This window comes from Hyaena hyaena, unplaced genomic scaffold (genome assembly GCF_003009895.1).
Source record: "Hyaena hyaena isolate Hyena2069 unplaced genomic scaffold, ASM300989v1 scaffold_295, whole genome shotgun sequence".
Lineage (NCBI taxonomy): Eukaryota > Metazoa > Chordata > Mammalia > Carnivora > Hyaenidae > Hyaena > Hyaena hyaena.
In genome coordinates this window covers 1,322,923-1,337,907 of record NW_024080928.1, presented here as the reverse complement: position 1 = coordinate 1,337,907, position 14,985 = coordinate 1,322,923, and the positions used below count along the sequence as shown (strand labels likewise).

The 14,985-nt window shown below is 42.8% G+C and overlaps 1 protein-coding gene across 6 annotated transcripts in view; it reads left to right on the top strand.

Annotated features, from left to right (window-relative positions):
- SH3KBP1 (SH3 domain containing kinase binding protein 1) overlaps positions 1–14,985 on the top strand; it is a 330,852-nt gene that overhangs the window by 132,475 nt on the left and 183,392 nt on the right. For all 6 annotated transcript variants that reach the window (XM_039247392.1, XM_039247394.1, XM_039247390.1 and 3 more), the window contains exon 3: positions 809–932. In XM_039247392.1, the coding sequence (XP_039103323.1) occupies positions 809–932 (124 nt within the window). The remainder of the gene's footprint in view (positions 1–808; positions 933–14,985) is intronic.

Genomic DNA, 14,985 nt, shown 5'->3' with positions numbered 1-14,985 from the left:
GCTTAACCGACTGAGCCACCCAGGCGCCCCTAAATTCTGTATCTTAATGGATCTTTGATAAGAGACCACCTAGAGCCAACTTTTTCTGTAAAGGGCCAGGTGTCTTGGGCTTTGATGTCCATTCCAAATACTCTGCGCTGCCTCATTTTCTAGCAGCCCTAGAAAAGACGTCAGTGGATGTAGGTGGTTGTGCTGTAACAAAAGTTTACTTACAATAATATGTGGTGCGCTGTAGTTTGCTGATCCCTGGCCTGGTATGATAATCTTCATTTCTGTTTGTCATCCTTACATTTTTCTTTGTCAAGAGTTAAAGAATCCCAGAGGAACTTGACGACTGTAAATGAACTTAAATCATCTTCTTTTGGGTTTAGCCTAACTGTCAGACAATGGTGATTTGGAATATATTTCTCTAAACCCCTGTTGGGAAGGACAGAAACCAGAAGGCTTTTAGGGGTTGACTCCGCTTGAGTAAGGCTTGTCATTGTTCAAAAACTAGGACAGGCCATCACTTAGAGCTGAGTGCCGGCCTTTAGTATCACTCACTCTCTTTATGACCACTTGGAATAGCCATAGTCACATAAGGTCACGTCTCCATACTGGACATTGTTTTACTTTGTAGGAGTAGGTGCTGCGGTCATAAATGTAAGGAAAACAAGCTACAGCTATAAAGGAAACGGTATTCTTCAAGGATCATGTTATATTGAGTTGAGGTCATCATAGTTCATTTCCAGAAAGCTGAAGCTTAAAATAACCAAAGAGCCATTTTAAAATTTCAAACAACAAGCTTGTTTTCCTTTTATCCTCACAGGAAATAAAGAAAGAGATGAAGAAAGACCCTCTCTCCAGCAAAGCTCCAGAAAAGCCCATGCACGAAGTGCCCAGTGGAAATGCTTTGCTGTCTTCTGAAACAATTCTCAGAACCAATAAGAGAGGTATGGAAACTTCTGGGTAAACTGTGTCAAGTTTTGAATTGCTGAAAAATTGACTGGCATTTGCCCTTTGGTTTTTTGGTGTGTGTAAATTTGGACACACACACACATGCAACGAGTAATGATGTAATAACTATAATAAAGAGAACTGATAGGGTATTTTTTTACAATGAGAAAGTGGACTAAATTTGTAAATGATGATTTTTCTAGGACTTTAGCTTTCGCTCTCATATCTATTTTTATGGATGAAAGGTGACTTTAGAGAGTGCTATGGTGCAGGCTGAGCTGTGCGTGTCTGGCCATGTTCTCTTTTTAATTTAAGGGCAGGCTTTATCAAGGTCTTTCTCTCTACCTGCTGAGCTCCCAAACACAGACCCTGTCTCTCTTGGTTCGGAGGCAGTACTTGCAAAGACATAGCTCACGTATCCATCTAACCGGGGGAACTTTAACCATTTTGTTTCCCTGTTTTGAGACCTTAAGGCAGATTTTCAGGTATTAGCTCATTGGGGTTGTGCTTTCATCCCTATCCCTCCTTTGTGACATTGTTGTTTGAAATGATAGGAGAGAGAATGTGAGATTGCAGAGAGGACCCGACTCACTTCTGCGCGGTTGCACGAGATTTCCTTGGTTCTGCCTGCGCCCCCTCGCCCCCCCCCCGACGCATCACGCAGGGCTCACCCTGAGCATGCCCGTGGTAGGGGAGCATTCAGCTGCACGCTTTTCACGGGCTTATGACTTCCTTAAAGAGAAATATAGAGCTGTTCAGGGGCAGGAGCAAGAAATGTATTAGCAAAGTGTTCCATTAAAAAGAAAAAAGATGGCAAGTTTACATAACCACAGGGACGAACAGCTCATCTTTCATAAAATTTAGACAGCATAAGAATTTGTCCAATAAACTGTCCATTGATCATAGTGCTTGAGACATTAGCTTTGTGTCTCTCTTCCTTCCTGCTTCTTCCCCTACCCCCTGCCAGCTGCCCTGGGTTACATTTGCTTTTTTGAATTATTCAGATTAAGCATTGGCTGCAGGCCCATGCTGATTAGCAGCTATAGGATTTTCTTTCTTTTTTTGTTTTCTTTTTTTTTTTTAAGCCCATCCTACCAGTGCAGGGGATTTCCCCTTTGAAGAATTAAGCGCTCTTTGCCATAAAACTGCCCTCATCCCCCAGAGCCCCTCGTGCATTCTTGCAAATAAGTTCCAGAACCCTTGAGGCCTGCCCTCATCGGTTTCAGAGAGCCGGAAGTCCGTGTGTCCCGTTCGCCCCCACGCTCCCTGGGTCAGTGGGCCCAGGAAGGGCAGGCTCGCTGGCCAGCGGCAAGCTTTCTCCTGCTGGCCCTGCTTTTGTAAAGTGAATGAGAGAAGTAAGGTAATTAATTAACTTAACAAGATAAGGAATTAATTAAGTTAAAGAATTAAGGTAATTATCCAGATGAGTTTGGTAAAAATTGCCTGAGAATTTTAAATCAAAGAAGGAATACAACTTTTCAGATAATTGCCTTTTTAGATCTCAAAATCCGGCCCCAGAGGTCCTCTGCGGAATTCTTCACGATCCAGCAAAAGGCATTAAAAGGGGCGGCCTTCAGACGGATGTTCTTTTTTCAGGTGCCCACCTTAGGCCTGCAGCCCGATTGTGACCAACCTTTTACTCTGGGGTGTTTTGTACAATGAATCTGCTGGTAGATCTGAGACTTCAGCACATGGAGGCGTTCTGTAAATACAAAACACATGAAATACCATCTTCATCCTGTCCCAGGCTTCACCCTGACCCCCGGGTCACCTGGGCCAAACGTAAATTCGCAGTTGAAGGGACACATTGTGTGCCCAGGGCCTGTGCCATGTTTGGCCCTGCCCCCACCCATCACAGCTAACAGTATCCCGCTCCTCCTTATAATAAACAGCGGGGTGGATTGATTGGCCTTGTCAGGCCAGATAAATAGTTCATTGTGCTGAGCTCAAAAGCTACATTTTTTTCCCACCCCAAATCAATGAAAAACCACTTTTTTTCCCTTAAAACAAGGATCAGAGGCTAAATCTGTGGGATGATTTTAGTTACGTGTAAACACCTCTGTCCAACTAATTTTTCAAGTTTTTCTGAGTTAACTGCAATTGACATAAGCCGCCTCCCTCTCTTTGTTTCCCCCAAGCTTTGTCCCTAGAAATCTCTTGATGTTTTTGTCTGTTGCTGTTAGGGAGGGAAGTTGCTTTCAAAGTTTGGTAACAGGCTACTTTGTTTCATGAACGTGGGATCCTTCTTAGAGTATATGAGTCCTCCTTGTGATTCAGCCGTGGACTCTGTGAGAATTTAATAGAATTAACACAAGTTCTCTTTCTTTTAATAAAGAAAGATCAGAATCTATTTCTGTTACAAGTTTGAAATTGAGCTACTTCATTGGGTCCTGAACGTGAGATAGCTGTCGCTGGAGAAGTTTGCCCATTTGTGGCCTGAGGTTTCGGACATGCCTCACTTTGTGGCGGTTGTAGAACCTCACGTTGTGGGATGGGCTCACCCTCCCCAGGCCCCTGCATAAGGTCAAGAGATGCCCTAGGTTTGAACGAAGCTACTAATAGTCTTGAGAAAGAGCCAGACCATGGAAACAGTTTGGGGACCAATTAGTTTCAGTTTTTGACTTTAACCTTTGCAAATTTCTATAGAGGTGATTTAGGGAGGTACTGGAATGACTCCATGTGCTTTCCATCTGAGAAAAAGATGTGACTGAAATTGAGAAAGACACAGAGAGAGAGAGAGAGAACATTTCCTGCAGATGGCTTGGCAGCCATCAGCTATACATTCCAGGAATCAGGGCTGTAAGGACATTTGTGTCTGCTCCCACTTCCTGGCCACTTCTCTGGGCTTTACCCGAGTCATAGTGGAGGAGCTTTCCATCTAAAACAAGCTTTTCCCAAGGAGCAAGAAGTCATTTTTCATCTATGCTTGCAGCATGGATGTTGTATGTCCTGAAGTTATCCCAAACTCCAGAATGTTGACAAATTGTAGCCTGAGAATCTGAAAAACTTTTTGGAGCCAAATGACAGTCTCATGAGCCAGACACAAACAGGTTGTCTGTTTCCTCCAGAGAATGATTTATTCTTTTGTTTCTTCTATCATTAAGCCCATACAGAAGAATGATGGGCCCTCCGAAATTGGAATATTAATATATGGAGAAATGTTTAAAAAGCATTCAATCCTTGAGTTTAAAAGTAAGACTGAACAAAATGGACATTTTAATGCTTAACAGCAAATACATTCAATACATACTTGAACCTGAGCACGGAGGACTTTGTCCATTTTTACTTGAAATAAAATGAAATAAAAAATCATTTGGTTTCATCCTTAGAAGGGTTTCCCAACCAACTTTATTTATGTGATAGGTTAAATATCCAGGCAGTGATCAGTACTGACTGCCCTGGCCTTTGTAAAATGACCAGCTTCTATTTCAGGGACCCAATGTCTCACTTTTGCATCATTAGCAGACCTCACGGGGAAGCTGTCTCTCTCAGACTCCTCCTGCTGCCCGTGATTCTGCGTGTTGTTCCTTCCTCGCTTGGACATGGATGCTGACGAACGTTCAGCAGCACAGCTTTTCTGTGTGCCTGTGCAGGCCTGGCCGTGTGCTCGGTGTTGGGGCAGATCAAAAGACTAGAAAATGCGCAGCCAGCCCTGCCTGCAAGCACTTTCAGTCTGTTCTATCACTTGGGAAATGTTAAGAAAAGTGGTGGACATTTCTTAAATCTTTTTTATGGCAAGATGGGGGATATGTCTCTTATTTACTTCTGTCATTCTGAATGTGAAGCCACTCTGCGGGTTTCTGGTTGGCTTTATGTGTCCTTGTTTCTATTTCCAGTTTATCATGAATTCAGTGTTTGGTAAGTCTTTACTGTATTTTGCACACTTATTATTCTTTGCTATGATTATTATTATATTACTAATTATTGTTATGCTGTCCTGATATAAAATGTCTTTTATAATCATCTTTTTAAGTCGCTCCGCTACTTTGGCATCTGCCTTCTGAAAGATAAACTGCTTTTACCATCTTTATTTAAGGTTTGTTGTGCATTTGCATTTTACCGCCCCTTCCAAGGATTAATGCCGAAAGATCCGATGGTCTAAAAGATGTCATTTGTAACAGGTCTAGCACTGATGCTTCAACAGGAGATTCAAGTTGAGCTGCGGGGCGGGGGGTGGGGTGGGGGTGGGGGTTGCTCTTGGAATTGCTTTGTGGATATGACTTGGATTGTAGAACATGACTCTGCGGGCTCATTTGTCGTGTATTTAGTCTTTCGGATAGGTTTAATTCAAAAGTTTTCCTTAACAGAGGGACCAGTAGCTGCTCTGCCTCTGGTGACACACTGTTGCTTTAAAAGTTAGTGCGGAAATTCTTCAGAATTCATTCTGTGTGTGGATGGGCGATACATACATGCCCCTGAGCATAACACGGGCCCCGCCCCGCCCCGCCCCTCAGCATGACACGGCCCCGTGTCTGCCACACGGAAGGGCCCTCTGCTGTGGTCTGCTGGCTGCAGCCAGAAGAAGTGTGCCTAATGTTTACCTTTCTTTTCCCCTCCCAGTTTCAGCCCCGGTCATTCAAGTCCCTGAACAGATCTGGCCGTAGTGACCTCCTTCCCTTGTCTCTGCAAAAGGGGAAACGTTTTTCTGAGCTCTCACTTCTTTGGCATTTCTTTGGCTACTCGGAATAACGCTCTCGGGGTGTCTGTTGGCCTGTCTGTGAGTGCGCGTGTGCCCGAACGTGCTTGTGCTGCCGTGGATCTCTGTGTTGGCTCGGAGGTGGTGGCCTGCTTCTCTTGATAGGCTGTGGGCTTCTTGTTTGAAATGAAACTGTAAACAAAGGATGGAGAAAGCATGTCTTTAATAAAGGAAATGTCAACTCCTTTGATTTTCCAGGGCTTTGTTGTTTAAGGTAGATGCGAGATCTGGGAATTTGTTTATAGAAATAAGACTTTTTTCCTTTTGGAGCAACAAATGTGAATCTTCCTGGTTAGCTAGGGATCTGAAAATGTGGCATGTTGGGTCAGATTTTCTTCAACTCTCCAAACCACCTGCTGACTTTACCTAAATCGTTGGCTTTCGTGGACAGATGGAAGAGTAAGGAGTAAGAGAAGGCATTATTGTTGTATAGAAGCTCTTGGCTATCACCTGAGCTGGACTTTCCCATGGGGAGATGAAAATAAAGCTGGCCATCTGGCGGTGAACCTGGATGCATAGAGTTCATACATCAATAATAACATACATACATCTGTGTAAATGTATCTGTATGTGCATTTATCATCTTTTTTTCCCACGGGGCCTTCATTCTTGAAAGTTTGATAGTAAAAGGGCCATAAAGAGATCTTGTAAAGTAATTGATCCCTGGCTGCATCACTGACAGGTTCTTTTGGGAGCCTGTGTTATTGGCTCTGTGGGACCAGTAGTTGATGTTAGAGTATGTTGCCCCAGTTTCCTCTCTTAGAGGAGTATTACTGCCTCTTGGACCTAGAGATGGTGGTGAAATGGGTGGAAAATGCCATTCTGAGTGGGTGTTGCCATTGTATATTTTCCATACATTTTTATGTGTGGGTCACTGACAAACTTGGTTTTCAGAAATTTTCTTGTATTATATTTATCTCCTTTTAATCTCTGTGTCCTGGTTCCAAGGTGTTAACACTAGAGGAATTGGTGTCCCGTGGAATAATTATTTAGACTTCTGGGACACAGGATCCTGCTGGGTTTCCACCCAAGTCCATCCAGAGGATGAGCCACGAAGTGGTTTTGTGGTGGTGGCTCCACCTGGTGGCTCTCCTAGGAAACTCCTCCTGCCCCTCTCTTTCTCCTGGTAGGAGATGCCTTTGGTTCCTCTGACTCCGTGTTCTCAATTCATGCCATTCCATCCACAGCTTCTCTTTGTTCCCTTCTAATTTCTTTGTTAATTTCTTTCTCTTCCAATTTTTGTTCATCGAGCTCATAGAATCCGTTTCCCTGTCCCTGCGCCATCTGTTACACCCCCACTGACCACGATCATTGTTGATAAGCATTAAAAAAGGGGGGGGGGGGCTCCTGTAGTCATGACTCTAGGTGTAGATAATAATTTGAACACAGTAAAGAAGTACACACTAAAATCCCTGTAGGTTAAGCCGAAGTCTCCTCCTTAGTAGCTCTAAGTACCCTAACTACTTCTTTACTTCTTTTTGAGCCCAGTTTTCCTCAAAGGAACAATATTTTATGACTGATGTTGTTTTCAGTTGTCAGCAGGCGGCTAAACAAAAAGCCACCTGACTTTGTTGGCTTCATTATCATTTGTCAGCTCTCTACAGGAAGTCCCTGTCACCTGGGCGCGGGCCACCTTCCCTCACCCCCACCCCGTCCTGCTGCCCTCTGGGTATATGACGGAGCATAAATAAATAAAAATCTTTCTTCTTTCATTTCATTGTTTTTTTGGGGTTTTGTTAGTTGATGACATTGCAGATGTGTTTTAGCTACATTATGGGTTAGTCTGAGGACTTAATCCCCACTTATGACTTTGTTTCTCTGAGAAAAAGCGTTTGGAATTTCAAACACTGCATAGTGTACAACCCACTTGCGAATCTGACTTCTTACTTTGATTTTTATATTATTGGCCTGAAGCCCTGGATACTGGTTAAAAGCAGAGAGTCCATATAATTGGGGATTACTGTACTTTTCTCAGGCAGAGGAGAGTGCTGACCAACCCCACAGCACCATTACACACTGTGCTCATTTTCACCACTTCTGGGTTGGACCTTGGTGTGTCCAAGTGTGTCTGTATGAGGCAAGTTCTTTTTTTTTTTTTTAATGTTTTATTTATTTCTAGGAGAGAGAGAGAGAGACAGCATGAGCAGGGGAGGGTCAGAGAGAGAGGGAGTCACAGACTGAAACAGGCTCCAGGCTCTGAGCTGGCTGTCAGCACAGAGCCCGACACGGGGCTCGAACCCACGAACCGCGAGATCATGACCTAAGCGAAAGTCGGACGCTTAACCGACTAAGCCACCTGGGTGCCCCTGTATGAGGCAAGTTCTAAAAGGGGCACTGCTGTATATTTTCACCTACTAGAGAGGAGACCGTGTAACACGTGTGGCGTGCCCAGAATGACACCAGGCCAGCATTTCCTGATGTGCGTTGAGTCAAATTATGGTCCTGCAAAATATTCCACAAAAGAGGAATGGAGAGCGAGAGAGCGCGCGCGCGCACAGGAGAGCAATAAGGAGACCAAAAGGGAGAGAAAATTGGCTCTCCAGACAAGTAAATTTCGGCCACATTGGTATGCACTAACAACCTCGTAGAGAGTGACAAACCTGTTAGCATCCTGCGGGCTCTCAGATGTCCTGTGGTAAGGAAGCCTGCTTATCTTCCATCACCGAGCCACCTTTTACTGAATACTAGCTAGGACTCTGCATTGCGATGTGCAGGACTTGAAAATGTAGGACAGGGACTTCTCTCAGCATCTCTGAGATCACCTTCAGATTCGCCCCTGCACAGGGAGTGTTCAAGTGAGTGGCCTCTAAAACCCCCAGCTGTGAGAACACAAGTTGGGGGATGCTAGGAGAACATTCCTTGAATCTAAAGCTTGAAAGCCAGTCTTTTTGGTACATTTTCAGGTGACCAGCTGAAAGGGATTTTTTTCTCTTGATCATTTCTTGGGTCCTTGTGTCAAAGAATGCCTGGGCTGGGCTTTGGCAGGAAACGTGGACTGAGGGGGCTGACCCAGGGGCCGCGAGGCCAGCTCTACCTGGAACTTGGGTCAGGACGGAACTGGGATTCCAGGAGCAGATTTTATAATGATGCCGAAACAATGGTGCCGCACGGTCCGAAGAGTCGCGTTGCCTTCTCTACCTGCTTCAATTGAAAGACCGGGAATCTTATCCCTCCTTGACACCATTAAAACCCTGACGGGGCATAAAGAAGAGCTTTGTTCACTCTCTCCTCCTATTAGTGAAAGAGGCTGCCATTTTGAGTTCACATAATGAGCCCACTTGTGGGGCTGTGGGGAAAACCCACTTAGCCTGCCATTTAGCGTTCGGGAATCTAGAATTTCTGAGGCAGCTGAGGTCCCTGATAGTGTCCCAGCCTTCAGCCTGATGCAGGGACCTGCTTACTGACATGCCAGGAAGGAGGACATGGGGCCTCTGCCCAGGGGACCTGAAAGGACACCCCTCTGATCTGGGGACTGAACTTTGCTAAGGCCCACATGGGATTCTCCCTTCCAAAGTGAGGTTGTTTTGGGTAGAGAGTTGGTAGATTAATTAAAGGTAACTAATTAGAGGTATTGTATTGGGACAGCAAGTGTCTTCACTTGTAGAAAGCTCTGGAAAAGGAGCCTTTTCTCCTGTAGTTTCCTTAGTTTCCTCTAATTATACCTGTTGGTCTATAGTCACAGCCTGGTTCCCCTGATGCCACCTGCAGCTTCAGTTTTGTCTTTGGATTCATGGGGTTTTGTGCTTGTGAGGCCCCGGGACTGTTGTGCCCTGAACAATGAGGACATTTCCTAGCCCGCCTCCCTAACCCATGGTCAGGCGGACAGTGAGCCCAGCTGCAGTGCCAGGTGGACCACCGTCATTGTCCCCAACCAGGAAAGGAAAGAGAGAACTTCCTCTATATGTGTGTGTGTGTGTGTGTGTGTGTGTGTGTGTGTGCCCGCGCGCGCACGCGCGTGTATGTGCATGTGTGCGCCTGCACTCAAGGAAGCACATTTGAGGAGGACTGAACTGCTCGTCCCATTTGTAGTTTTCTGGAGACCTGAATAAGCCCAGTGGTAGTAGGGTCTTGTTGCAGGAAGAATGGCTATCGGCAGACTCCAGCCCCCCACTTCTGCTGCACCCCCAAAGTTTCTGTGGGACTTTAGGCAAGTCTCATGCTCTGTTTTCCCATCTGTAAAATAAGGAGACTACCCTTGTTAATTCCCTCAGGGAAATCGTCCCGATAAAAATGAGGAAGGAGAATAAAGCTTGGGGCAGAGGGTGTGAGAGAGTGAAGTAGGAGTCACCGAATATGGTAGTAGTTGTTATTAAAAGTGGTAAACTGCTGGTAAGACCCCAGGATGGTGGGCACAAACTACGGATTTATGGACAATAATAGTGAAGTGTTGTTTCCATGAAGCAACCGGTGATCAGATGCACATGGATCATTCTCTAGGGTAGACCGTATGTTAGGCCATAAAAGAAGGCTCAGTAAATTTCAAAGGATTAAAATCATACAGAGTATGTTCTCCAACCACAGTGGAATTAAACAAGAAATCAACAACAGGAGGAAATTTGGGAAATTCACAAATATATGGAAATTAGACAATATACTCCTAAATAATGAGCGGGTCAAAGAAGAATCCCCAATGGAAATTTTGAAATATTTCAAATATAGAAACGAACGAAAATGAATACACAATCACCAAAACTTGACTGCGTGCAGCTAAAGCAACACTTAGAATAAAATTACAGCTGCAAATGCCTGTGTTCAAAAAGAAAACAGATTTCAAATCAATACCCCAAACTCCTTTTCTTCCCCCAGCTTCACTGAGATATAATTGATATTATAACATTGTGTAGATTTAAGGTGTAGAGTGTGATGATTTGATACATGTATATATTGCAAAATGATTACCGCAGTAAGGTTAGTTAACATGTCCCTCACCTCCCATAATTACCCCCTTTTTTTTCAGTTGTTGCCATGAGAACATATAAATTTGTCTCTCTCTGTCTAATATATTTTACTTAGCATAACACCCTCAAGGGTTCATTCATGTCGCAAATGGCAGGATTTCCTTATTTTTATGGCTAAAACATATTCCAGTGTGTGTGTGTGTGTGTGTGTGTGTGTGTGTGTGTGTGTGTACCACATTTCCTTTATCCATTCATCCGCTGATGGACACTTAGGTTGTTTCCATATATTGGATGTTGTGAAGAGCGCTGCAATGAACAGGGAGGTGCGGATCTCTCTATGAGATAGTGGTTGCATTAAGTTTTTATATCTGCCCAGAAGTGAGATTGTCAGTAATTTAACTTTCTACCTTAAGAAACTAGAAAAAGAGGGGCACCAGGCTGGCCTAGTTGGTGGAGCATGTGACTCTTGATCTTGGGGTTATGAATTCGAGCACCACATTGGGCATCGAGTTTACTCACTTAAAAAAATATTTAGAAAAAGAAACTAGGAAAAGAACAGCAAACTAAACTTGAAGCAAGCGGGAAGAAGGAAAACATAATGATTAGAAAGGAAATAAGTGAAATCGAGAATAGAAAAATAATACAGAACAGTACTAAAGTCAAAAATTGGTTCTTTGAAGTAGTCAACAAATTGATAAACGCAGAAAGGAGAGCATGTTTAAAATACTAACATGAGGAATTAAAAAGGGGACATCACTGCCAGTCTTAGAGAAATTAAAAAGCTTGTGAGGGAATACTATGAACAACGTAGGCATTCCTAGTGGGAATGTAAAATGGTGCAGCTGATTTGGAAAACAGTCCGGCATTTCCTCCAACTGCTAAGTGCAGAGTTTCCACAAGACCCAGCATTCTACACCCAAGAGAAATGAAAACCTGTGTCTACATACAAATGTGTACACTATGTTTATCACAGCGTTGACTCATAATGGCCAAAAAATGGAAGCAGCCCAAGGGTCCATCAGCTGAAAAGATGAGCAAATGTGGTTTACCCACACAGCAGAATATTATTTGGCAATAAAAAGGAATGAAGTATCTACACGTGCCAAAACATGGATGGACCTTGAAGACACAATGGTAAATTGAGGAAGCCAGACACAAAAGATCACATATTGTGTGATTCCATTTATATGAAGTGTCCAGAAGAGGCAAATTCCTGGACGTGGAAAATAGGTTAGTGTTTGCCCAGAGCTGGGTGTGAGAATGAAAAGTGACTGCTGATGGGCAAGAAGTTTCTTTTTGGGGTGACAGAAACGTTCTAAAATTAGTCTGCTGTGATGGTCGCACAACTCTGGAACTATAGAAAACCATTTAATCAGCTAAAATGGGTGGATTTTTATGGCATGTAAATTATACCTCAGTAAAGCTGTTTTTTTTTCTTTAATGATTACCACACAAAGTGGTGTTAAAATGTAGTGTCTGGCTGTGCCTGTCTGTCTGTCTTTCTCTTTCCCTTTTACATTCCCTACCAGTACCCCCTCCCAGCTGAGGGATAAGATGTGTCATTCCGTTTATTCAAGTCTTTAAAAATTATATGTTTCTCAGTGAAGCTTTATATTTTTCTTCATTCAATCAGTTGCCTAGGAGATAGTGAGTGTGAGCGATCAAAAAGGCACTGTTTTGCTGGGATGACCTAAATATTAGATAATCGATTTGAGAAGGGTAGAGAACTGACTGTGGCGTTCTATTGTGCATTTCTGGAGAAAAAATGAGATTTCCTGTAAATCAAAAGGCGAACCTCTTATATTCTAAATTCTGTGCTTCATAGAGAGAGCCTTTGCTGGAAAGGAAGGCATCCATTTAGGGTTCCAATTTTTCTCGCCATTGTAAGTCTGTGTTGGCTATTTTTGCTCATAAATCTTTTCTGCAGCCCTGATGATCTCTTTAGGAAAGATTCTTAGATGTGGAATTACTGGACAAAAGCATGTATGTATTCTATGGAACTTTAAGCCATTATTATGAAATTGATTTCGTGAAGGGTCGCACCAATTTGCATCACCACTCGGAGTGGGAAGAATGCTTGTTAGGGTTTCAAGTTTGAATTTCTTTGATTAAACAGAGTTCTTGCACAGTTTTTCCCTTCTGTCATTTGTTTGTATTCCTTGCTCTCATATTGAGGTCTTTCTATTTTTCTTACTGATTAACATATTATTCCTTTGTCATTTCTGGCAAATTGCGCCTCCCAGTTTGTTCGCTTTTCACCTTGTTTGCAACTGATTTTGATGTACAGAAACGGTACTTTTTAACGCAGATGAGTGTGTTGGTTTTTTTCATGATTTCCCTGAATAAATCCTCACCTAATCTTTCTTCTTCATTATGCTGGCTTCATCTTTTACTTCTAATTTTTAATCTCTGTGGTATTTTGATATATGGTATGCAGTTAGTATGCCAATGGATTTTTATTTTGAAATAGCCACTTTTCCAGGACCATTTATTGAATAATCCAGCCCTTCCCCCATGAACTGTGATATTTCATTTATCATACGTTATTATATACAGGGCATTTTTCCTAGACTTTTGCTTCTGCCCCATTAATTTGTCTCACCATCCTAGTACCAATATGGTTACTATCATGGCTTTATCATACATTTTAGTATATGCTGTGGCTCTTGTCCTTCCTGTTATCACATGTCATTTTCGAAAGTATTTTCGCTATTTTCACTTGTTTGTTTTAAGATTATGTTACCCAGGTTTTAAAAACTCCGTTAGGATTTGAATTACATTAACACTGCACGTTGATTTAGAAAGAACGGACATTCTTGCAACCTTTTTTTGTTTAAGAGTCTTGTATTGTATCAAATGTCTTTATGTACGATAATATATAAATGAAGCGCTCTCCCCCCCCGTGCCCCTCCCTCTTCCGCAGACATCTGGTGGGCCACCTCTTGGAACTCTATCACCAAATTAAAATGTATGTCCTTTCTGAATTCTGAACAGCTAATGCTCGTGCTCCCGTGACAATAGGACATCACTCTGTTTAGTCAAGTGTCAGTTAATGTTTTATTTGTGCAGTCTTGCCTACTCTTTATGTCATTCCTACAGGGATTAGGGTTATTGTTGGCTTCTGCAAACAGAATCTTTTCTCCCCTGTTTTTTTTTTTCTTATCGCTGATCCACAGAAGAAGTTAACTTGTGAATATTCATGCCAGAATAGCTCTTGGTGGAACACTCTTGTTAATTGAAAAATGTTCCCTGTTAATATTGAGGAACCTGATAGTATTTATCAGTCCCTTGCTTTCAGGAGGTGGAGGAGTGGAAATTACAAAATGCTGTATTTTAACAAATGACATTTTATATCAACAAAAATTCCTTATGTTGGATAGAGCTTCGCAGTTTGTATACGTAGAGAGGGACTGAAAGACTCATTCCTGTCTTAGACTAACCCCATGAAGGCGGTGGGGGGGGCGGGGGTGGGGGGGCAGTCATCATTATAGGTGCACTGTAACTATATTGCACTGAAGGGGGCAGAGGTGAAAATGACTTACAGGATGCTGCAGGAAGGCAGACCTGGAAGGTCTCTTATTGCCTTCATCTCACAAAAATATAACAGTGATATGAGTGATGGTGTCCAGAAAGCCTTAGTGAACGGCTCACCTTAAATGACGATTTTAATACACTTAGGTTCTTGTGTGCGTGTGTGTGTGTGCGCGCGCGTGTGTATCCGTGTTTCAACTTAGGTTTTTTTTTTTGTTTGTTTTGTTTTTTTACTAGATTATAAACTCCTTGAAGAAAGAGGCCTTATTGCATTCATCTCGGAGCCAGCTTTGTCGGCTGGAAGTATATGCTTGTACTCAAACACCCTAACCCTTGTGAGGAGTGACTTATTGAAAAGAAAACTACCCGAGGGAGAATAAGCTTTATATTTAGTTATATATTTAAGGAAAAGCTGTTGAAATTCGGTGATTCAGAGAAATTGTCTTGGTTACTGAGTGCTGAGGGAGAGGGAAGACTTATTAAGGGTCTGTTTTGGAAAGTGGATCATGAAGCTAAGTACTGAATCTAGCTCTCAGCCTGATAATGGGCCATTAGTGGAGAGTAAGAAAGCAAAAGAGGTTTCCACAGGAGGAGATCTGAACCAGACTGAAAGTAGAATTAAGTTATGAGGGTAACTGTTTGAGAAAAAGCTCCTGCATTTTTCCCATTTCCTAGTGTAACATGAGCTGAAAGTGAGGGAATATTTCCAGGGTAAGGGAAGCTCTCGTTTTTGTCATCATTTTAATCTGTCTTTGGTTTGTCACTTTTCCGCAAGCTTTTCTAAATAAAGTGTGGGGTTTAGTTTATTTTACATATAACAGTATGTCTGCTATTCCCTCTTGTGTTGGAATACACGGGCCAGACTTCGCTTTCCCTTCCTTTCTGTGTTTCATCCTCTCTTGAGATTTCATTGCTCATCATCAC